General features: G+C 30.8%; 2 protein-coding genes across 5 annotated transcripts; one reads left to right on the forward strand and one right to left on the reverse strand.

Moving 5' to 3' along the window:
* On the forward strand, nucleotides 1-25,172 carry LOC105150611 (arginine kinase Lit v 2.0101). Of its 4 annotated transcripts, none has more exons than XM_011063803.2 (4): nucleotides 1-8,671; nucleotides 18,735-18,852; nucleotides 21,157-21,444; nucleotides 22,210-25,172. In XM_011063803.2, the coding sequence occupies exons 3-4, from the start codon at nucleotides 21,219-21,221 to the stop codon at nucleotides 22,272-22,274; spliced, it is 291 nt and encodes a 96-aa protein (XP_011062105.1). In that variant the 5' UTR covers nucleotides 1-8,671; nucleotides 18,735-18,852; nucleotides 21,157-21,218; the 3' UTR covers nucleotides 22,275-25,172. The 4 variants fall into 3 exon arrangements, with proteins under 4 accessions (XP_011062105.1, XP_087272404.1, XP_011062104.1 ...); XM_011063801.2 differs by lacking the exon at nucleotides 1-8,671 and adding an exon at nucleotides 13,868-17,210; XM_011063802.2 differs by lacking the exon at nucleotides 18,735-18,852.
* On the reverse strand, nucleotides 9,451-13,893 carry LOC105150628 (uncharacterized). Its single transcript, XM_011063838.2, has 7 exons — nucleotides 13,747-13,893; nucleotides 13,552-13,674; nucleotides 12,420-12,482; nucleotides 12,251-12,313; nucleotides 12,131-12,172; nucleotides 11,977-12,051; nucleotides 9,451-10,817 (listed from the first exon to the last, which is right to left on the reverse strand). Exons 1-7 carry the CDS (start codon nucleotides 13,804-13,806, stop codon nucleotides 10,743-10,745), a joined length of 501 nt encoding a protein of 166 aa, XP_011062140.1. The 5' UTR covers nucleotides 13,807-13,893; the 3' UTR covers nucleotides 9,451-10,742.
* Nucleotides 25,173-25,981: the final 809 nt, after the last annotated feature.

The following is a 25,981-nucleotide window of genomic DNA, read 5'->3' on the forward strand; positions in this document are numbered from 1 at the left end:
TATATAAATATATCCTTTAAATAACCTAATTTTATTTGAAAAATTCATTATTTCGTCTTTGCAAAACAAATTCTAAAACAGTTCTCTTGTTTTACGATTACATTTAATAGGTCATATTTAATTGAGGTATTAAATATAATTTCAATTTAATTGACTTATATTAGTAAAACGATATACGATGTGTTTTTAAACTTTTAATTATAGTTACAGAGCTTACAAGTGTCACGATGATAAGAAATCACGTCTCTCCATTTCACATTTTACGTGGCACATTTTCATCGGAGGGTGGAGGGAAGGGGAGGGAGGGAGAGACACTGCTGTTTAACAGTTCGAAGAAGTTTGCGCAAACGAGTGAAATTACTTCAAATTTCCGTACGGAACAGCGGCCGGGAATAACGGAGGAACGTTACGCGCGATGGCGGCGTACTACGTTAATACAGATGTATGAATTACTGTCACGTACTACGAAGGTTTTCTGTACGCGATGCGTAATTTGTACCGCTGCCTGCGCTCCGTCGTGAGATGAATAAATCATTCGCCACTTATCACGCAGAAACTTTCGAACATGCACACAGAGAGATGCACACAGACAACACTCAGAGTCGTTGATCCCACACGTTGGCCGCTGCAGAGTCATATGTAATATGCGCAGTTTAGCTGCAGTTTACCTATTCCCCGAGAGTCCTTTTTCGCCCGACTTTTAAACATAAATGTATATATATAATATCTGCGTATGTGTACACGTACACGTATTGATATATATATGCTAGGGACGACGTACAACATCCAAACGACAATTTATCCTAGAACGCATCTCGAACGACGTTAGATATTATTCATCTGAGAATCTCGGGCTTCTATCCGATCCAACGAAGATCCAAGAGGGCCGACGGGCTGCTTTTCTTCGCGAGAGATGAGAAGAAAGGACGAAGACGGATTTCCGGCGAGTCGCTTGAGGGATTAAAATCTTTTTCTGAGAGACATCGTTATAACGGGAGTCCTTTAAACCGCGACAAACATTAGTTTATTTCGTACGTCCCGTAATAATTTTTAAAAATTTTTTAATAACAGGTAATATATCAATGGTTTAATAACAGATAATATATCAATAATTAATCTTTTAATTGTATAGATGTGTTCGACTTTTTTAATAGAGAAAAGTTAAAATGATCGTTAAGAAGATTTTTTTTTTAAATGATTGTCTTAAAAGGAAAATAAATCCATACAATGTATTTGTTTGAATGCAGCAGCTTTAAGTTTTCTTATAATTGATAATAATAAAAGAAAACTAATCAAAATTACTTTTTACTTTATATTCAGATAATATAAACATCCGAATAATATAATATTCAAATTATTTAAATATTTATTATTCGATTGCTCAAATCCAGATGTTTCAATTATGTAAATAATTTAAATCTTAATATATATAAAACATTGAATTCATGGTATCGCAAATTAAATTGCGAAACATAATATGCCAAAATTATCAAAGTTATAACACAAGTTTTACACATATTTTATTATATTATACAAATAAATATATTAAAAATTTTTTAAAACTTTTTTTAAAAAAAATAAAAGTTAAATACTTTTTATTTTAATATTTAAAATAACAATCAATTTACGTGCACAAATAATAGCTTTTTTCGACTATAACGATATTTTCCGGAGAAGCAGTCTTTCAAAGTCAATGGAAGAAACATAGCCAGGAAAGCTAAATAAATAATTCTAGCCACTTTAGCAATCAGTTTTCTATCTATTCTTTCTTATAGTAGACAATTCGAACCTGAATTAATAAAGAACTATGTCCAATTTGAGCCCCGGCTGAACAGCATTGAGACTTAACTAGGATTGTAGAACATAAAAAAAGGATTAAAAAGTTCCATATGCACAACTTTGTAAAATGAGTCCTTTGAGTGCTACAGTTATTCAAAGTTCGTTATTGTGATCATGTATTGTGTACTATAGGACTGGTTTTATTCGATTTCTCGAATCATCTAATATCTGGAATATGTTCAATCTTGACGAAGACAACTAAAACCTTTTTTGGACCCCAAATAAATAGTTATAAGTGATACACATTAATCAATGAAGAGGAGAGACACTCAAAGTATGGAACAAAAGGTTTTAATTGCCTAATTGAAATGTAGTCAATATATGGACCTTATTTCTCTTCAGCTTTCTCATCGGAATTCTCTAAAAGTAAAAAAACATCATTAACTTACTTGCTGGCGTATGGATGTCTTTGTCAAAGTGTTGGGCATATCCCAGATACCATATAACTGTCAACCGGATTAATGAACTGTACCAAATACATTTTAGATATTACTTCAATGTCTTTGGTATAATCCATTACCGCCGTTACCGCGGGAAAGTGCCCTGGACGCAGAGAAATTGGATAAGACTAGTGGTACATGGTCATAATAGCGAACTTTGGATAATTCTAACACTCGGGAAACTTCTCCTATAAAGTTGGGCTTATGGAATTTTTGATTCTCTTTTGATACCTTAAAATTTTTGCCATGTCTCAAAGTTGTTCATCCCAAATTCCCCTATAAAACTGGACATAATCCTTTGTAGAATAGGATCTGATTTTCATTAAGATTTGATTTCAATAGTTTGGATATCTGAATTCGGATAATCGGATAATTCGGTGAATTAATTATCAGGATATCCGAATATTAGCAAATCCGAATTGTATTTACAGATATACTCATGTACATGTCAATGGAATATATCCATTATATAAAAAAAATAATAAAGATACAGTTATCGTTATAACAATTTCGACGGCAGTGGATAACGATGAACAACGTAAAATACAATTAAAGCCAAAGGTATTCAATTCTATCCTACTTCATAAAATTACAATAGTGCAGATGGCGGACTGATAATACCACCTGTATTAATTAAAGACTGGGCACAAAATGGTAGCATTTGGCGAGCTAATAAATTCTAAATGCATTAAGCTTTTAAAGCTTAATTGTAATCGCGATCTGCATTAAAGTAAATCTGTATTAAACTATTTTGTTTTCTAAAAACAAGAAAAATCTTTTTTAAGAAGAGGCCATAATAAAGTAATCGTCAGATAATAAGGTTTAATATAAATTATAATAAACAATTTATTAGGATCGTATAACGTGAATACACAATAAAAAGCAGTTTATATCGGTCAAAGCTGGATCTTGAATGCTTTAAATAATTACGTGTAAATTTATACAAAGTGTATGTGAAATAACGCTCACTATATAGTACTCTCATCATATAGTACTATTTCTAACAAAAAATTGAGTCGAAAAATTCTCTACCATTTTGTAATTTTCGCAATACTTTTTTTGAGTTACCCAAAAGGTCTAAAATCAACGTATAAGACAACTTTAAGAGTTCTTTAAGAAATATCTTCAAAATATTTCGTAAGTAACACTGAAAGATATCTTAAAATTGTCTTATACATCGATTTTATCATTTATTCAACAATCTTTAAAAATTAATATCTCGTTATCTATTGCCAAAATTGCAAAATGGTAGACTTTTCGACTCAGTTTTTTTTATTAAGAATAGCACTGTATGGTTAGTGGATATTATTTCAGATACACTCTACATACCACGTTTGTAGTCTCTCGAAATTGCACACCGAAATTACTTTTCCGACTTAGGAACGCAACTGAACTACCATATACAGTAATATGACAAATTAAATTGCTTAGAAATTTTATAATTCGATGCTCAATTGGCATCGAATTTTAAGATTTCAATGTATTGAAAATTAATGATATAAATTGTTCGTCTCATTTTCTTTGACCCGAGTAAGTTTGTATTTATTAATACAATCCTGATGCACAAACACAGAGGAAACACGCGATTTTCGAATTTCGCGACAAGGCAAGGGAGTAAAGTGCCAAATGTCCGCGACACGCGGCACAGGGCGGGTGACAAGTGTAAATCACGATTCCAGGGAGAGCTCCGCGAGAGTTCGACTTGCCTTGCTTGCCAGTAGCGAGCTACGAAATCGACGATGCGGGGTGTAGGGTGGATGGAACGAAAGAGGGTAGAAAGGGTAGAAGGGTAGGAGGATAGGAAGGAAGGAAGGAAGGAAGGAAGGAAGAAAAAAGAGAATGCGCGGCACACGTGTGGCCCATTCGTTCCGAATCCTCCCGTCGCCACCTGGTGTGGGCATCGCATGAGGTGCTGGACGAGGCCGAAGAAGGGGAGGAAAAAAAAAAGAGCAGAGGGTAGTCACGTTCCAGGGGCATTTTTCAGAAGCTGCTTGTCGGCTACCATATCCTGCCCAGCCCATTCTCTCCTCCCATTCCCTCACCCATTTCCTTCTCTCTCACGTCCACGAAAAAGTCGATAGTTGCGTAGACAGCGTTCTCGGGAGGTGGTGAAGAGCGGATGCCAAAACGAAGGGCGACAGAAGAGACGAAAAGGGGGATCGCGGCTCTCGCGGGCCGTTGTCAGAAGTTACCATCGATTTTTCAAGTTCCTCGTGGGTACATAGGCGACTGACACAATCGGATTTTCTTCGTTCGCCAAGCGTCACCCGGGATATTTGTCAAGAGTCTGACCGTGAGTCTGACCATATTCCAGATGCTTACTACTTGCCCGGATAAGAGAAACCTACTAACACCTACTAACCCATTGAGAAATCGCTTTCTCCTATTCCTAAAACTTTATTCACAATGTACACATGAGATTGTGATTGCTTTGAAAATTAATCAATTACGGAATGATCGAGAACTGAAATAGTTCATTCCTTCACGAAAATGAAATAATTCCTTTTTAATCTGTCTTTCTGCAGGTATACGGAGAGAGAACGGTTTTACTGAAATATCTACAAATTTAGTCAGATACAGTTATAAAAATAATTTTATCGAACCATCAAATATTGGTGCAGGACTGTTCAAACTGTTGCTAGAATGTCAAAACTTTTTGCAGCATGCTTGAGCGTCCTGTACAATTATTTTAATAGTCTAACCAAAATATTTTCAGATATATGTCCGGTTAAACTTTTAAATATTTCAGCAAAGCTGTTTTTTCTCGTATAATTATATTTATTTTGTATAGATAGATAATCCTTTTGTAAATAAAATATATGTTTAACAATATAGAGCATTGATATATTGCTTATCTTGAATTTTAGATTTTCCCTTTTTGCGTTAAATCTCTACCATATATAGTATCGGTTAATTTTGATCAATTTGTTCTACACTATATATAGTGAGGTGAAATCCTCGTGAATCAAGTGCGAAAACCACGTCCATAAACGCGAAATCATTGTCGACCGCGTGTCCGAAATTTCCGAAGTTCGAACGTTACAGAGATACGTGTCAGAGCTATTGGGTTATTTCGCGGTAAAGCATGGCGACGCGAGACACTTGCCAAACGAGGCTATCGGCGTGGTAACGTAACCGACACTTGCATAAACAACCTACCCTGCTGCGGTACGATCGATTTCTCAAAGGCTTATCGACACGTAGAATAAATGGGGTTTTCGTGTAATTCCGTCTACAACCAAAGTCATTCTCAAATTGTATTACCACTACTAAAATTGCAAAACATTGGCATAACACGTCAATCTCTCTGCGAAAGACTGCAAGCCTCTTATAAAATATATATAATCACTAGCCATTTGTGCATCTCTCGACCGCATTTGCATCGCGGTGAACTACTTTTATAGTATAAAATATTAAATAAACTCAAATTTGAATAAATCCTGAAGGCTAAATACATTATTAAAGTCATTTATTTTCAAAGAAGAGAGATCTTAGCGCTTGACAATGTTTATGTATAAATTTGCAGATACGTTCTTCAATTCTATAAATAATAAACAAGATTCTTCTTTTTATTCAATTTATTATTCTTTATTTATCAATCTAAAAGGCGTTTATAATAATTTATCTTTTTTTAAATTGCATTAGTAATCATGTTGCGGATAAAAAAGGATGATATTGATAAATTATACATTTTTCAATGATCTAATCTTAAACATCATTACATCATGCTACGTTCATATTTCTGCTTATATTCTTCTTTAATAAACCTATTTTCATTTTTAATTTGAGTCTGTTTCTGCTTAAGACGTCATCTTCTATGCTCCTTTACTATAATCGGTTTTAACGATCATTGGGCATTGTCCGTTACTGAATACGTGTCAATCGATCTATGCTAGTCTGTACAAAATACCAATCAATAAACATACGGCTTTACTGACTATAGTCGATGAGTGACAAAAGAAGCCAAGTCGAGTTACGTATCAGCACAAACATCGATCAATCATTCAATTTCAATCTTTGTGCGTACATAGAGAAATTTCTGAATTTATATTAAAAAATATTTTGAATTGCACTTTAATATTCGTCGTTATTAAATATCAGGCTTATTAAATCTGTTAAATACCGCTGCCAACTAACTTTGACTTTACGTCACAATAGCTTTACGCTATAGCTTTACTACTTGTATATACTAAATTTAATTATGTAGACACGCGGCTTTACACCAAGCAGGAAGCATACAAGTTATGCTTTTAGACGTCTGTGCTGTGCCAGCAATAGTCTGTATGCTGTAAGGTTTCTTCTACTTTAAAAATTCTCCGCACGGTTCAGTGACCACGTAGTGTACGGTAGATATAGAAGCTACTCTATACCCGATTCTCCAACGTCAACACTAGGGTTGCCATTTCACGAGGTTTAAAAATCCTGAGATCGTAGCACGGAGATGAAGTGAGAGTAGGAGCAGAGGAACCGCGTTTCCACTGAATTTTCAAGTCAAACATAAAAAAAAATTGTCAATATTTTTTTACCACGTATCTAAGATAAACGCGCGAACGTAAATCACAAATATTTAAATTAAGTATACAAATTTATCGCAGTTTGCATATTAAATCAGTAATTATTCCTTTATATGTTAACATGATCTGAGGCTTATGGAATATTTCGCACAAAAAAATTAGCTTTATGATCGGTCCTGAACTTCGCGATTATAATCCATTCATCAATGTTACATCGGGCAAACATGATGTATTCCCTCGCGTTAGTTCCCACAAGCATCAAATGCGGTTCCATATATCATAAGTTTAAGATATCGAACCATTTAACTGTTATCCAAAGATGTTTGATGTTATCAACTAAATACGTTTTATTCTTAAAAAATTGTTTCGCGTCGTATAAAAACAGGATTGTCACAAATTCTTTATCATAGAATTCAATAACTTTTCTCCATTTCCAAATGATTTTTTTTTATGTTTTCAATAATATTTTTAATTTTTCTTGTATTTTTGTCCTAATTTAGAAATCGTCAAATATTTTTTTGTTGCTGGAGAAATTTAACACAGCAATGTAAATTATTATTAAAATTACTGACACTGATTGCATTTAATATTAAGTTAGTAGTATTTTAAAACTACGTAGATATGATATACACATATTAACATAAATTTCTTTAAAGTCAAGAATTTTCATTTTCCAGAAAATTGTTCAAAATTCTCTAACTTTCCTTAATTTACCCTAATTGTTTTCCCTGACATTTCTCTGATTTCTCTGATTTCCAGTTTTGTAGTAACTATGTAAAAACAACAATCAAATCAATACAGAATCTAAAAAAAAAAAATTAATAGAAAAAAAAAGTAATATAAATATCTAACCATTTTATTATTCTATAAAATATCATGCTGTTTGATGCTATCAAAAATGCAACAATTTGCATTTATTTTTTTTATTACGTGCGGTTAATTTTCATCCGTGTGTATCTTGCGTGCAGTGATGGTCATTCTGCGTCAGCATTTGCGAATTGCGAATCATGCAGAGGCACTTTGAAAAACAACTAAATCAATTCAGATTCAAAAGAAATCAAAAGGAAAAAAGAAAGTGGTATAACCGAGCGATATTGTAGAATTAAAGTTCCCGCATAAGATGTCATATTTCTTTAGAACCCCAACTGTTTTTAGCAGTTCCCTTTTTATCTTTAATTCAATTTTATACGTTAGGGAAGAGGATATAGACAGAGAAATCCGAGTTTAACGATACGGTAACGATCTACTGTTTATAACGAGGTCCTTCCGAAGGCTGTTCTCACGAATCGGTCGGAATGCAATACTTCCCGAACCGTAAGCGGCCACTGCGGTTCGATAGGTGCGGGATCGATGGCCGAATAAACAGGGCGAACGCGGCGCGGCGAGAATCGATCCGTCTCATCCCCATATCGATATCGGATGCCGCGTAGCGCATTCGTTAGATTGCACCCCGGAGCTGCAAGTCCGGCCTGACGTAACGAGGCGTGCGAACAGCACGGCACGGCACGGCGTGACGCGACGCGGCGTGCCGTGCCGTTCCATGCCGTGCTGTGCAGTATCGTGCCGTGCCGTACCATACCGAGCAGAACGGAACGAGCCGAAAGCCAGAGCGCATGTCGATGCCTCGAGCGGCAGCAGCCAATGGACTGGCTAAAATATTAAACGGGAGCAAAGACCCTGTTCTCGTACGCCACGTAGCCGCGTTCAATTCCTGAGCCAGTCTCTCCAACCCCTGCCGCAACGGGGGATCGAAAGTGGAAACAGACGGTTGTAGCCAGACTCGTTGCGCCGCGACAGTTCGGACCGGCACTACTGGCGACATCCGTAAGCTTAGGCGAGAAAAGAAGAGGGATGGTGCGCGATCGGTCGGCATCGGGGGTGAGTAAACTTTAATCAGGAATAGAAATAGAAGTTTATATATAAACCAAATGTAGGTTGAATAGCATAAGACATTATTTTAGATTTAAAAAATATTATATTGGCTCAATTTAGAAAGATAAAAATAGTTCACATTATATCCTTACTTTTTCTCTGTTTTTTTTTTAATAAGATTTTAAACAATTTTTAATAACATAGTATACGTACATATTTCCATGGGAAATTTTGTGTTTAAACGTCAAGTTAATGTATTCTTAATTAAATAATTATAAATAATTTATTTAAATAATTTCAAAATGGAAAGAAACGCGAATTCGTTATATTTGTACACATATAATTCGATATAGTATTCTTATCTTCGATTTATTTCCGCTTTTCCGCAATGTGAACTTATTGTGGCTAAAGTTGTAGGAAGTACACACATTAATGATATAATACATTTTGCACCGGCACAGTTTTACGCAACGTGCTACCACGTGTAGCACAAACACACACACACACACACACACACGCGTGCGCGCATGATCGTCTTGATATAATAGACGTTAAAGTTCGGTAGATTGTAATCATGCTAAATTGTCTTTTCTTATTTCCAAGTTGGATAATAGTGTTAAACTTCAATGGTTATTGTCTCGAAACAATAGTGTTGTGCTCACAATAGCTCTTATTATTATGTAACGTATATATTACCTATATATTCACAGCTATATATTCAACTTGTCGATCTTAAGGATTATTTGATTAATTTTACATTAAAATAAATCGTTTTTGATATAATATTAGGTGTTGGAATTAATTCGTAGCGTTTTACAAGTGATGGGAAGTACTTTCATTAATGTATTTTTTAATGCTCATGTGAAATAAATAACATTCTTTCATTAAAAACGCTACGAATTAATTCCAACACCTAATAATTATAATAAATTTTTTATTTTGTGGAATCAAAGTCTGATTTCTCTATTACCATCACTGAAATGATTTCGCGAAAATTCATTCGATTAAATAGAATTTTCAGCAAGATTGTGAATTTGGTATTTCTGAAAGTTCAAGTTAATCGACCTTTAATTGATAATTTCCCAACTAATAGATCATAACGTATTATCGATTTGACTTTTATATATATTACATAAGAATGAATAATCGAGAATAGATATAATAGAATGAATAATCAAACGAATATGTATATCTATAAATATATTATTACACGTGTAATGAAAAGTATTGAAAAAAATGGTACATGGTCCTGAATGGTCGCCTTTAATGACTTTCGTGAAATACGTTCTAAAATAACACGGTCTAAAATGGTTGAATATCGAAGCATGGAAAAGAGAAAGGGTGTAACGTAAGCGACGTTATGGCGTTTACTTTTTACAAAACGCAACAGCACTCGTCGTTCACATGTGGTCGACCGCAAAAAAGATCGTCACATTTTTTTTCAGCGAGTTTCGGCACGTACTAGAATTTCAACATCCCGTGTCGCCGCCTATTTCAGCGCAAAAATTTTGTCAGAAAAACTGTGCGTTTGCACGTGATACAGTCTATTTAATAGGTCACGATTTATACTGCTTTGCATGTGATCATACGAAAATTACGCGTGTTTGAACAAGGACGCAGAACAACGATACTTCGATGACAAAACCATTGTTTGCAACTGTTTTTTTGCTACGTGAAAATGTTTTCGAAATACTATCGAATGAGATAAAGTTATAATTCACTAAGTTTTATATTAATTCATATCTAACAGATATCGCGATATTATAACAGATATATAACTTGTGCTCTACATCCATAAATACAGCGAACGGATCTAATATAATTTTGAGACGTTTATCAAATCACGGATAGAGTCATAAATGTTTATAATTAAATACTATTAACGAGAATATGTGAAAATGTGTGTTATTGGTTTACTGTATTCCACAAAATTTATGTTACATGTTTAAAGTGTGACATGAGACAACATTACGTTTATAGCAATTATACATCGCTAATGAAAACATCATAAATATTATAAAATGGAGAATAAAATTTCATTGGATTTTACATATAAATGTGTCTTCTTTTTCGCTTGTTATTTTGATGCTTCTACGTTAATGGAGCGATGATATACCTTTGGTGATCTACTACGACGCCACTCGGATTGTTCCTAGAGAGATTATTATTAATAAAGTTATATATATAATGTTTGTATAATACATACATTATCAGCATAATAATCGGATATAGACTATCAACAAATTTTAATGACAATATTCAATTAATGTAATATACATTACTATTTCATGTCAATGATTTTATCAATAATAAATATTTTATTAGGAGATAAATGAATTAATTTACACAATATAATGCTGCATGTATCGCGGAAAAGATTCGTCACATATTGATTAAAAGAAGCTAAGCTAAAGCGGAAAGTTCCTGACTTGCACAATTTCATTATTTCATCAATACCAATCAATATTATCGAACAGAAAATATCATTTGGTGATAAGAATGTGATATTTATAGAAATTTGCGATATCGTCTTATTAATGATACTTTCGATGACTCACTAATCTGAAAGTTTACGTTCAACGTTGAATATCAATTTTATTGTCGGCAAGAAATAAATATATGACACGCTTAATTAAAGCATCGAAATATCCGCGTTCAGAAAGAGTTAACAAAATGAGTAAAAATATATCTCGTCGCGAAAGATAAAAAATCGGATAGCCACAGAAAGGTCTAAGATAGGGTCGAATCTAATTTTATGTCTGCCAATTGAGCGCGATTGCCTGCCGAGACTGATCTAATGTTCGACGCAACGACCGAAAGTTGCAGAGGCCATGATACGTTTATACGACCTTTGGTAATTCAGTGTTTATAGGTCGCCCTCGCGTGTAGCGAAAGAGATACTCCTTTCTATCGTAATAATATCCCACGCGTATACGCGGAAAATCGCATAAATGCGTTTTATTAAATCTCTCATTCATCGACGACGGCAAAATTTTAATTAAAAGCGAGTTCGCGATTGGCACACAGATTATTCGTAACCCTTTGTAAGAGTTTCTACGAGTTTCATCGTATTCATCTCTGCGATCTGCGGGTTATTAAATTATTTAAGGTTGATGATCGCGCGTAAATTCTGAATAGGGTTGCGAGTGAGCTGTGGATCGATTATTTTTATCAATAGCGTTGAATTAAAAGGTGACAAAGGATATACGTCTGGATAGCGTTCAATTTTGGAACAGGAATTTTTTTTATTTACTCTAGTAATAACGACCCGACCGCACAATGTATCCCATTTATCGTGACAAATAATTTACCTCGGGCTTCAATAACTTCTCGATACACGACATTTTGCTGTTCATTATTTCCAATTCCAATTGCTCTTTGCGTAACTGTTACGACAAAATCCGGATATCCGGACGTTAAAATATAATTAGTAAGAGTAGCGAACGATAGATTATCGAAACCTACCATTTTCTTCGTTTTCTCTTGAAACACGTTCATTCGTTGTAACTAGAGATTGAAGTTATTAGCATAGTGTGACGAAGAAAACGTTAATCGTATCCTTTAAAAAATTTTTAATATACTTACATGCTTGTGAATACATTTATACGGAGGTATGATGCTAACGACACTTTCCATTCGTGGTAACTTCTACAAATTATTGGCAATTGATGCTTTTAAAGTGTGGAGGTTCAATATCGCTCTAGCTTCGATCAAACTTCAGTTTAGCTGTGATTGCCAAAATTGCCTAACTTACCTTCTCCGCTTTTTCGAACAATTCACGAAAAAGTGTATTGTTCAACGTCATCATATTTAAACCCTGGCGTGAAAACATTAAATATTTAAGACAATTAATATATTAAATTAAATTTCATTTTATTAAATTAATCTTTCTATTTTTTTGTATTTATTTCTGATTCTGTATTAATATTCCCTATTATCGTATGCTTATCTTGTTAAAAATAGTAACAAATTGTTATAAAATTATCGCGTGTTTTCTGAAGAGAAACTATTTATTTATCAAGAACATAAATGTCATGAAATAAAGATAACAGCGGATAAAAGGTCAGTAAAAACTTTTATGTGTGTGTGTGTGTTTTGCAAATTTTGTTTTGCAAGTTCAAAGTTGTAATTTCTGAACGTCATTACGTCGATAAGGATTAAAGCAAACGTTATTGCGTGGGAGATATGTAGCTGAAACCCTCTTCGTCAAGATTGAAGGCATATGATATATTTTATATTTATGTGTAAGAATTATATTTGTTACAACGTGACACGTGCGCGGACATATCAGTATTCAAGTGATTGCCCCGCAAAGTTGTTTACATTTTCTTTAAGCCAGCAAGAGAGTTTGGCGCTGGCAAGGTTTTCGAAAGATACGTGACTCGTTTTCTTTCGTTACGGTATATATAACGGTGAGCATTATCTATTCAAAATCTGATCACGATACGAAAGGGAATATATCGATAATTCCGCAACGTCGATCGTTTATTGTTCCTTGATTAATTACACGCTGAAATAATATTATTACGTTGGATTTAAAGCAAACAATTAATTATAGAATCGTGTACTCGTATTGTCATGGCGTTTTAATTATTGTATCGAGTCATACGGTATCATATGCAAATTAATTGCCAGAATAATAAGCTCACTTGAATTTTCTCTACCAAACGAATAATTCGTAGAAGCTTTCATGCTTGTTATTATGAATAAAGTTAATGAACAGACTAGTTTTTAACGACTAATATGAACTCCTTTTATTAATTATCTGATAAATTTTATGCTCAATAAAATAAAATAATTGCTACATGCACGAAAAAAGTAAAGCTATTCTATTATCCTCTAATCTCTATTGTCCTCTAATTAAAATTATTCTATAATAAACTCACCGCTATCGAACAGATGGCGATAATTACTACAAAGATGAAAGTAACAAAAGTCACCGTTCCGCAATAAGCACTTAAGTTGAAGAATCGTCTTAGATTATAATCAGCGATGAGAAATCGGTATATCTGAAAGCACGATTCGCGTGAAAAATTAAAGTTCCCGAAACCAGGTTAACCTAATCGATCCGCATTTCTGACCAGCGAATTCAAACCGTATCCGGATGTTCGATAGTACTTGTACAATCTAGTGTCGTCCATGATGGGGAGGGCGATAACTACCGAATAATTTGTCGAGATCGCGCCACGATACCGCGTCGATGTTCGGGGAGAGATCGCGAGAACGGTCAGTCTACCATTTAAACGAATGTTTGACAGGAGATGGTGGTACGCATCGCGATCGATCAACAAACAAGTGATGGTAAACAGACGAATTGCTGTGGCATTGGTCAAACAATACGCACGATTCAACATTCTTTTATAAAGATGAAAAAAATATATCAAATGTACGCCTCTTTCGAAAAATAATTGTAAAGCTACTTTAAAAGAATCAAATATAAATAATAGTATCTCTAATTTTCCTTAAAAAAATAATGACATCGTAGGAGTGTAAATTTAACAGCAAATTAGTATTTAACGATTTGAAGATAAAAATAAAGGTAGAATTTATATTCAAATTTATATTTAAATGTATTCAATAAATTATTAATTGTAAATGACAATGTGTTCCTTTTTTTAAAAAAGTAATCAAAAGATTTCGATCCTCTGTATATTTTATACGTCATCCTTTGATGAAACTATTGAACATCGTTTAACAGCTTGACGCACTTCAATATTATAATTAATTAATTTTCATACTCTTTCACCTCTGGGTAATTTCGCTCGACTTTCTTGCATTTCTCCCTGCCTCTTCAGTATTTACACGAAAGCTACTCCCTCGCGTTTTGAAGTTCGAGCATAGTTCGTGTCAGTCGCGTTCGTTACGTGTCATTAGGATCCTCGTGAAAGGTTTGTTTAGTTTTGCGTGCGCCACCAATATTCTTCTCGCGAAGTTTCCTGGCATAATTTATAACCCACGGCATTTGCCTATGTGTATACGTAACACGGAATGCGTTATTGAGTCATAAAAGCGTAGCGTTAGATGGAGGAGCATTATCCATTCAGCTTTCTACTTTGATTGTGTCAAAATTAAATTTATGCGAAGATATTTAATAATATAAAATTATTAATCACGTCTGTATCCAAAATATTAATATATAACGAAATATTATTATTAATATCTATATTTTAAACATAAAAGTTACTTATAATATAATTAAACGTGAGATTCTGAAGTAGAAGGATAAAATTAAATCGCCGCGATATTGTCTTAACATATTATTGTAAATGAATCAAAAGGAACGTTTTTAGTCGCAAAAAATTTAAAAATATATTTTAATGTTCTTATATAATATATGAAATTGATTATCTATATATATAGTATGAGTAAACATAAATAACAAGATCAATTTTGATTAACTCTTGTCGATCGGTAACCTCATTCGGGGTCACCTTCTTTTATTTTATAAATTGCTCTCTCGATTTTTATAAAACTTGGCTTATGCAATAATTTGATAATATCGAGAATAATATTTTATTCGTATTGAGACCAAAAATAAAAAAATGACAGATTCAATATGGTGGACAGAATTTAAAAAAAATAATTTTATGACCTTGGTTTTAAACTGCGATGTGATATCAACTCTCCAGTTTTACATCAAGTTCATCAATGCTACATAAACATTTAACTGACTTTCAAACTGATTTTCAAACTCTAATTATGAGTCTTTTGCCACTATATTCTCTTTCATAGAGGTTACTACATTTTTAAAATTTGATATTTTCAAGCTACATTCAAACTCAGAAATATCAAAAATCTAAATTCGAATTTAATGATATAATCAGATTTTTTTGAAATTTGAACTTCAGAATTCTGAGGGCAGAATTGGAAATGCAGTGATCTTTAGAAAACAAGATTTTCTTTAAATTAATATTGATAAAAAGCTCCGATTCAAAAGATTGATATAAGTAGTGAGAGATTAAAGTATAAATATTGCAAGTTTAACACTGAATGCAACAATAAAAATAATGTATTATTTTAACATAATGTTTTTTTATATACACTTTGCACTAAATATGTCCACCAATCATTGTTATTATTATTATAGTAAATAAAAAATTACTGTTTTCTATACATTTAAGTAATTTTAATATTTATATTAAAAGAAAATATTCGACATATTTAACAATACTCAAAAAACAATATGCTCTAGAAATTAATACAAGTTGATTTTACTTTGTACTATTTAATTGTATTTTATGTTTTACTTGTTCAGGATAAATGAAAAGTTTTAGTTTGCATAACACATATCGCTATTTTCAGTCGAAATTTTACGTTCTTTTCCTATAGAGTTCTCTTAACTACGATGGATGTCAAGGAGAAAGAAAAAGGAATATGAGGAGGAGAATGAGAAGTACGTGAAAAAAATATGTAATTAAAATCCAACATTGTGAATGAGATGCATTTCGAGCGTGGACGAAGAAATCAAGATGAGAAGACGAAAAAATTATCCAAGATAGACGATGGCAGATAGGATAGAGAAAGACGAGTGTGCAAAAAAAAAAGATTACGATTACATGGACAGAGAAAGAGAGAGCGAACCAAAGAGGTTGAAAAAAAAATGTGCGACAAGCACACGTCGTGCGCTTGCCGAAAAAAGATGAGCTTCGTCAGAGCAAACGATGACAAACTGAAAAAACTGGAAGACATTTTCGTGAAGTTTATAAAAATAAAAAAAAATATTCTCCAATTTAAACTCGGTTGATATTATGTAATATTAAACTGCTATTCAATATTCAAACATGTTACTGTATTTAAATTCTAAACCAAACATAATTTCTGGAAAATTAAATAAATTTTTGATTAATTATGGCAAATTTATTTTAAAACTTAAAATATAATAATATAATAAAATATAATAATAAATGTATGTATATATATATATATATATATATACATATATATATATACAATTCTATTATATTAATAGCGTATACGAAAACATCTAAAACAAGTAGATGGGAGAATATTAATATTCATTAATTTAATGGAATATAATAACCGATAAATAATAATTAAGACTTTGTCAAAGACTCGTATTTTCTTTCAAAGTTAACGACAAGCTAAGAAACAAATTCTTGAGGTGAAGAATTAGAAAAAGTGTTTTTAAATGTTTTTTTTTTAAGTACTATCGAAAATACTTGGAAGGTTTATATAAAATTGTTTATAAATATTATTATTCATATTACTTTATAAATATTATTATTTATATGTAACGTATTTATCATTTTCAAACAAAGATGATTCCTTGCTGAAAAAGTATCCAATGAGAATTCTGTTCAAAGGACTAAAGATACGCACGGCCACTTGGGGCTTATCCCTTATAGACGTGATTCGACTTGCCTCGGGTGAATCCTGATTCTATCGAAGATATACACGCGCCTAATCCCGAGGCCTATGGCGTCTTCACCGGATTATTCGAGTCTCTGATTGAGGTCCCTGTATTACGTTTTAGGACTGACGATGTTCATTTCGACTTGGATTGGAAGCGAACCAGAAAAACTAAGTAATTTTATCCCAGAGAAAAGTAAAGTACATAAGTTCGTTGCGTAAGGCCGATCAAGAGTTATCCACTCAATTCTGATACGAGATTCACTATCGCGAGTTAAAAAGGAAGATGTAATGGATTTATGAGCGATTTAAATGGTTCTTAGAGTTTTGGCTGTTTTTCAAATTATTGTGTGAGTTAATAATCTCATCTTCACAATTTTGCAGGGCTCGATAAAATAACCGACACAACTTATTTAAAATAAAAAATAAAAAATAAGTTTCAAAAACTTATTTAAAATATAAAATCGTAAAAGTCGGTAAAGTAATTGATACGACTTATTTAAAATAAAAAATATAAAATAGGTTCCAAGAACTTATTTGAAATATTAAATAAGAAATAGGTCACAAGAAATTATTTAAAATATAAAATAAGAAATAGGACCCGAAAATACATTAATTTATTTAAAATATAGAATAACTTTTATTTAAAGTAGAAAAATGACTTGTCTTTTATTTTAAATAAGTTTTCGAAGGCAATTTTTTATTTTAAATAAGAAATTATTTTCAAAAATCTAAAATAAGAAATATAAAATAAATAATTAAAATATAAAATAAGAAATATATATTTTGAATAAATGTTTTAAATAGTAAATACAAAATATTTTAATGATTTTTAATAAATCAAAGCTTATTAAGCCTTGACTTATTGATTATATTGCGTGCCACACGAGTCTATTTTTCTATTTTTATTTATTTAAATATATGAATATACATTTATAAGTATAACGTTTCAGTTTTTTTTATAACTATAGCTTATAATTAATATTTAATAGTATTAATCCTTCGCAAATCACAGATGGAAAATTGAAATGAATCATATGTGAGTATATTTTGGGTATATACCCCATACATGCTATATTTCATCATATAAATATACTATAATTTATATAACTATTCACTGTCATTTTTACTGACGGATCGGTAACATAATTAATACAATTTACTTAAAATATAAAATAAAAAATAGGTTTCAGAAAATTATTTAAAATACAAAATCGATAAAAAACTGATAAAAGTTATTTAAAATATTAAATAAGAAATAGATCAGAAGAAGTTATTTAAAATAATAAATATTAAATAACGTTTTTATTTTTTCTTTATTTAAAATACATATTTTAAATAAATTTATTTGAAATAAAACCGAGCCCTGCAATTTTGTAATTAATAAAAGAGAAACGTTTGATAGAAATTTGAGAAGTCTTATCGTTCTATAAGAACTCGTAAATAAAATTCTTCCTCGACTGCGTTCCGTCTATTGAACTATAAAGCAAAACAAAGCAGAGGTCGTCGCACTTGGGGCTTCTCTGAAGCACTAAATCCACCATTGGTAGAAATCGCGCGCGCGCGCGTGATTTATCCCAAGAAAATGATTTCTACAATTATAGTTTTATATCGCTTAGTTTGGCGAAGGGGAATTAAAGCTACCATAAGAGTGAAGCTACAAGATAGCTTTTATAACATGATTATCCTGTGGTTCCAGGTACAGGAAGCTTTAATCTCGTTAAAGAATGAACTCAAAGGGACCTATTACACGCTCAGAACATTAGACAAACAGATCCGGCAACAATTACTGGATGATCATTTCCTGTTCGAGAAAGGTGACAGATTTCTAAAAGCAGCGAACGCTATTAGATTTAGATTAATAGATAAGTTCCTTAAAGCAATAATGTACAACTAATATCAATAACATTATATTTTCTTATTTGCCTACATCTGAAATTAATTTCAATGTACATGTAATTCAGCTTTGGTGATAAATTAAATTGCACAAATAAACTAAAATTATCGCCCATCTTATTTATGGTAGAAATTGGATGGCATTTCGAATGTATTCCATTTACGTTGACTGCGCGCTAAGAGCTAACTTCAACGACTAATATTACACGGGGTCAAACTTCGATCCGACCGTAGTTGCTTTCGTTAAAACATTCAATTACAATGTCTTAAGTTCCTTCAGCCTACTCAAAAACATTAATCCCCCGGTAAGCCATACACCCCAAATCGAGGATTTATGTTGAAACGAAGATTAAACCAAAACTTTGCCAAGATTAAAGCAAGTTCTCTAAGAGAATAAGCAAAACGATTACGCGTGCGTATATCAGCAAACGTTTCGATCTGCAAACTGCAACGTGCATTTTTAAGCAGTTTCAAGCTTTAATCAAGCTTTTTATACCCACATCTTATTACACCGTACTTTAAATAATCATTTAAGTTATAAATCTCCCACGATGTCCGTGTAAACAATGTATTCTACGGTGTAACGTCTTACGTATGTGGTACAAGGACGGCGAACAGCTGATTAAATAAATTTGCATTAATGATTTTCGTCACGATGAGGTCTCGAAGATCCCTTCGCCTCTCGGATTAGAGAGTTAAAAGGGTTAGAAGGTATTATGGAGCTTAGTGTTACGGAGCTTAGAAGAGGGTGTGGTGTGCAGTGCTTGAGAGTTTTCCGAGAGAATCGAATGTTTCATTGAATTCTTTTTTTTTTCGTTTTTATGAGCCGTTCCAAATTACGTGAAATGTACGAGATGTGTTCAGAATCATTAATTCGTTATTATGAAAAATGAGATACGAAAGAGTTTCTGGCTTTTTCCCAGTCGAGTCTTGTTTGTGTAATCATTTAGTAATCATTTTGCGTAATCATTCCGATTTTGAAAATATATACATATAGATTTATATAACGGATGGATAATCCAAGTTACATTTATTGTAAATGAATTTAAGTGGAAGATAAAATGAATTATCACGTTAATTAAAAAAAAAACATTTCATTTTTCATCGCCTGTCGAACAAAGGATCTCGATGCGCCCTTTTTCTCGCGTTTACGCAGAACGCATCTGCAGTTATGCTTAATTAACAGCATCGTAACTCTGTTGGGTTTTCCTCTTGTTTCCCTCATTTGACGTTGTCGCTAATATTAATTAAATGTGCAATGTACAGAAATATGATTCGCCATAGGACAAATTTAATTGCGTGCTTTGTTTCGTCTATCTATTGCATATCTCATCGTTGTATTTCTTCTTTTCCATTTGCATGCATTGCACTCGATGGAGATTACCGCGTTGCCTGCTTGTTACTCACAGATAATCAGAATCGTAGTCGGATCTATTTTTCCTTTTAATAAAGAGATACGCTCGACCGGTCGAATCAATACGGATTAGCCTTTGAACACACTAATAGATTAAAGTGCATGGCGCTCTCGGTTTAAGTTCATCTGAATATTAGACTTTTCATATCGTATACCTTACATGAAATATTACCTTATGGTTATAATTTAATTTAAAAAGCGCTTATTCCAAATTAACTGACTTTTATTCAATTTCGATATTCACCGATTTTATATTCGTTATTGAATTTAATAATATTTACAGTTTATTAATTGGACTACAAAATAGATAAATTGCGAGATCTATAAGTGAGATATTTTTGATAAAATATAAATAAGATTTAAGCGGGAATAAAACAGGTTTATTCTCTTAACATATATTTGCGCGATATTTTTAGATAAAGTTCACGTTACGAGCACCACATGTGATAAACGCACACGAAAAAATCATTTTTTCAAATTAAAATGCAAGTGGGTGAGGTAACTTTCTAACTTTCTGAACACGCGTTTGCAATGTAATATCCCTTGACTAAAAATACAACGATCTCGGTTAAAGGTTAAACGGAATTGCCTCCTTGCGACCTATTCATTATCTTTTCCGTATTACAAAGAATTCAGTATAATATTTATACACACACATGCATATACAACAAAACTATCTACACAAATACTTAAGACAACAGAATATAATAGAAGACCTTTTCCGATTAAAGAAGAACATGGCATCCCGGTTGAAAGTTCAAGAGATGTAAAACTATCACGCTTGTTTGTATCATGCTATTCTCTCCTTCAGGTACAAGGATATTTTTTAACGAGGAGAAAACTTTCCTTGTCTGACGAAACTTGGAGGATCACATGCGTCTGATATCGATGGAACGAGATGGTAACCTCGCGGCGGTGTACGAGAGACTCGTTAAAGTGGTCCAAGAAATCGAGAAGAAATTGGAATTCCTACGGTGCCGAAGACTCGGCTTCCTTACATTTTGTTCTACGAATCTTGGCACAGCCATACCGGCCTTCGTGCTCGTTCACCTGCCAAAATTCAGCGGGATTTTATCAACGAAGAGATCGCGGTCTTCAGGTGAGAACGACGATATTATATGGATAGAGGTCAACCATTTGATATGACGAATAAATATTATAGTTATTCGATAGATATGAAGAAGCGATCACGAACTGTTACATTTCACAAAATCTAATTTATTTGAAAATTAAATATTTTAAATATGTTTTTTTTTAAGTGATATTTACTTATAAAATTTTATTCAAAATATATATTTTAAATTTTATGATTTCCAGCAAGATCTTAATTTTACATTTTACTTATATTAAAATAATATATTAAATATATATAGTTAATAAAAACTATTATTTAAATATACAATATATATATATTAGGTGTTGGAATTAATTCGTAGCGTTTTACAAGTGATGGGAAGTACTTTCATTAATGTATTTTTTAATGCTCATGTGAAATAAATAACATTCTTTTTAAAAAACGCTACGAATTAATTCCAACACCTAATATATATATATATATATAATAAATTCAATTTTTTTATAATATAAGAATCTAAAAAAGATTCGTATTTAGAGATTATTTAATCAATCGGATTAATGATTCTCTCTCATATGGATTCTGTTTTATAAATAGAATATTTATAAGAAAGATATTATTTGAATTCAACAGCTTACAAAGAAGTTTCAAATAAAAATTTAATTACTTTTCCAAAATAATTTTCTTTTTTAATAAGATTTAGTTTAAATTATTACAAATTTGTATAATATAAGTAGTATTTAATCATGTTTTAACGTTCAATTATTATCATGGAATTTTTCTTCATAGGCAAAAATTTTGTCAAAAGGTATCATCCGGATAAGGATAATTCTAGAATAACAAAAGTTGTATAGAAAGATACAAAATAAAATGCAATGGATATAAATGTATATAGAAAATAAATTTCCATATAAATGTATTTCCACATAAATATATAAAAATATTAAGAATATTAAATTTGGAAAGAAATATACATATACAAATTTTATAAATATACATAGATGTTGCATAAATATAAACATTTCATAAATATTAAATATACAAATTTTGTTGGATATAATAATAATGTAAAATATAACAATAAAAAGCATTAAATTATAATATAAATAGGAGATACCTAGAAAATTAATTTTGCATACTCTCTTGGAATTGAATTTGCGAACCAAGTGCATATAGAAAATTATTTTGTCACAGTAAATAAACTTTACCACGCGATGAATAAAAAATAAAATAATGATCTTAACAATTCATGATTGTTTTATATTTTTAGAGAATTATAAAATTTGTATTGAAATTATAAAAAAATATATTTACAATAAGTAGGTATAGTGGCATATATAATGTATATGTATGCACATTTTCATATATTTATAAATTTTTTATTTTTGTTATGGCAATAGGCATATTTTTGAAAGAAACAAATATTTTTAGAAGCAATAAAAGAGAATTCTTCTAATTGTTCGTTAATCATTTGATAATAGAAACAGGCTGATAATAATATAAGATATTAAGCATTAAATATTAGTGATACATAAGTAATATCAGTCACTTTCATCCCCGATATCTCTTTCATATATAAGCTTATTAAAAATTTCCTCTTATGTTTAAAAAATAATTATATAAAATATTAAGTTAGAAATTGCTATTTTTAAATCAGAATGTAATCGACAAAAAATCGATAAAATGTTAATTAAATTAATTTCTAGAAAGGATGTGATTAATTATGTAATTACTATGCTAACTGCTTAAACTATTATTATGCTTAAAAATTAAGTTATTTTATTTTAAATAATTTAATTTAAATGTATAATCATTTTATTTTCAATAATTGACAATAATTTGTTGATAATAAATTCAATTATGCGAAATTATAACAATAATATATAAATTTCAAACAAACAAATTACAACAAAATGTGTAAAAATGTAGTTAAAATGACAAGTTAATATAAAATTTATAATTGAAATTCAGTACTCATCATTTTATTCCTCGATGTCCGCCGATACATCTTTTATTGCAACAGTATTCGGAGAGTGGTTCGCGATTCTTTCTGTCGTCCTTCAATGATTGCACTTCACATAAGTATTCACGACGCAAAATTGCAGTTTCAATTAATTTTGTAATTCACTTACTCGCAAATATGATAATTAGCGAGTATTTATCATAAAATGTAACGTGTAAATCTGATTAAAAAGTTTATAACTCTATTGAATTTTATTTTTTAAATCGTTTCATTTTAGATCACGTACAATTCATTTGCAACATGAAATTCACAATATTTAATTTACAAATTCATTTACTATTTATGTTGGAATATTTATATTGTGACATTGCGATTACATTTTTTCAAAATAATAATCTATATAGCGCGAAATGATTATAAATTAAGTTCGGAACATATTTACCAAAAAACGAAAAATGCGATATTTTAATATAAATTTCATTTACATTTATTACTTCGCAACATTCCTGCATAGATCACCTCGCTTCGCAATATTTCTGCGAAAATTATTTTCGCAATATTCTTACAAAGATCGCATTGCCTCGCTATACTCATGCGAAGTAACAAAGCTTAATATTCGCAAATTTTGTGCAAATATCGTTTGATAGTAATTACAACGATGAAATAAAAGCAGTCCAGCAATAACGATAATTATTTAGAAAATGCTAAACAATTTGCAATCGCAAAATAATTAAGAAATAAAGTGTCGCAAAATTTCTATCGTAGAATTCTTTTTGCAAAATTAAATCTTAATTTTATAAAATTTGTATATACTACTCACGTCTAATTGCAAACATATGAATAATAATATGAATGAAAAATTAAGAAACATTGCAATATGAAATTAATAATTATTAATAAATAAAATATTAATAATTCAATAAGTCAAAGAAATAATCAGAAAACGAGGATTGAAATATTTGTTATAGACTTAATTTGAAATTTTTACTCCTATTTGTGATAAAAACAGGAAAAATAGAAAAGTAAAAAGGACCTGTAAAACAGGAAAAGAAAAAGTAAACTGCAAAGTCTATAATTAGAATTTCTACTTTCCTAATATTCGCGGATCTTATTATTTTTTTCACACGCGGAGTAAACACAAAGAATTAAAAATAAAAAATAAATAAAAAATGGAAAATTAAAAACTGTAAAATCTATTAAGATATAATAACCGCAAAATAACGATTTATAATTTACAAGATTATTTTAAAGCTTATAAAATTCAACCGTCAATATCAATGATAAAAAAAGGTCCAAAAAATTGATCCGTATAGAATGGATAAAGGAACGATGTAATGAGGGATATTGATATTGGTAAAGCTTCAATGGTAAAGCCGAACCATATACTTTAGGAAAAAAAAACAATTAGAAAAAGAAAATACATACACACACAAATCAATCGAATTTTTTATTATATTGCGTCAAATATTTATTCAATCGTATGTCTGTTATAAATCGAATAGTGTATTATAATAAGATAGTTCTATAAGCATTTCTACTGCGAATATGTGTTTTCAAAAACCCGAGAGAAACATGATTTTATATCCCTTTTTCGTTCGACACCTTTCATTAAAAAATTCACATGTACACAAGCAAAAATCTAACGTAAAATGTGAATCGGACTGATTTCAGAAATAGCAATTTCTGTGAGAAAATACCATCATCAGCTTATTTTAAATTTTACTCACCAATATTTCTTATTCGGTTACATCTCGCATTCGATTCTGAAACAAGAAAAAAACATAAATAATATATCGCTCATTATAAATATACATCAAACAAGTTTAATAAATAAATTGAAGTATTCTGTGAAGTGATAACACAATTATTAAGATAATTTTTATATATAAAATATTATTTTGGCAAATTACATTAATTATAAGAAAAGAAATTTTTATTATTTTATATATTTATATATAATACATTTAAACATATACTTTTCTATGAATAACACACTAATAATTCTGGAGTTTCATGTATATCTAATCTTGGCCATAAAAGAATATTAGGGCACCTATCTTTTTTAATTTATCTAAAATTCTTTTGCCTGTATTGTTATCTATTGATTATTAATATTATATAATACATAAAATTGAAAAAATTCTTGAAACAAATAATTTACACCAAACACTATAAATCAATTTTTGAAGCTTTAAAACTTTAAATAATAATTAATAAGGTGCTTAATATTTTTTACTAAGGTTGTATGTATATATTTAAATTTATATATATGTTTATGCTTTATTTAAAATTTCTTTACACATTTCGTATATACATAATTCGTATTACATAATAAATATTAATTACTTGTAAAAAGAACGTATTTAAAATTAATAAATTTCAAATGTAAAATGTTAAAAAAAAGAACAACATCTACCTTCGAGTTGATCCTGCTTAATCCGAACTAGATCCTCCGGTATCACAGTTGACAAATCTGCAAAAAGTAAACATTTGTATGTGTATTTGAAATAATAAATAATTAAATTAATTAAAAATAATTTAATAAGGTGCTTCACAGAATTATGTATTAAAGCGAAATTGTTAATACTTTTATTATTT

Source organism: Acromyrmex echinatior, chromosome 19 (assembly GCF_024713525.1).
Source record: "Acromyrmex echinatior isolate Ae372 chromosome 19, ASM2471352v2, whole genome shotgun sequence".
Lineage (NCBI taxonomy): Eukaryota > Metazoa > Arthropoda > Insecta > Hymenoptera > Formicidae > Acromyrmex > Acromyrmex echinatior.

What these genes read in the sequence shown, in the direction of transcription:
- LOC105150628 (XM_011063838.2), bottom strand. Translation starts at nt 13,806, where the DNA reads ATGGACGACACTAGATTGTACAAGTACTATCGAACATCCGGATACGGT. An exon ending in TCGCCATCTGTTCGATAGCG is followed by an intron (nt 12,483 to 13,551) that starts GTGAGTTTATTA and finishes TTTTCACGCCAG; the next exon opens with GGTTTAAATATGATGACGTT. An exon ending in AGAAGTTATTGAAGCCCGAG is followed by an intron (nt 10,818 to 11,976) that starts GTAAATTATTTG and finishes TAATCTCTCTAG; the next exon opens with GAACAATCCGAGTGGCGTCG.
- LOC105150611 (XM_011063803.2), top strand. Translation starts at nt 21,219, where the DNA reads ATGCGTCTGATATCGATGGAACGAGATGGTAACCTCGCGGCGGTGTAC. An exon ending in GAAGAGATCGCGGTCTTCAG is followed by an intron (nt 21,445 to 22,209) that starts GTGAGAACGACG and finishes TTTTCTTCATAG; the next exon opens with GCAAAAATTTTGTCAAAAGG.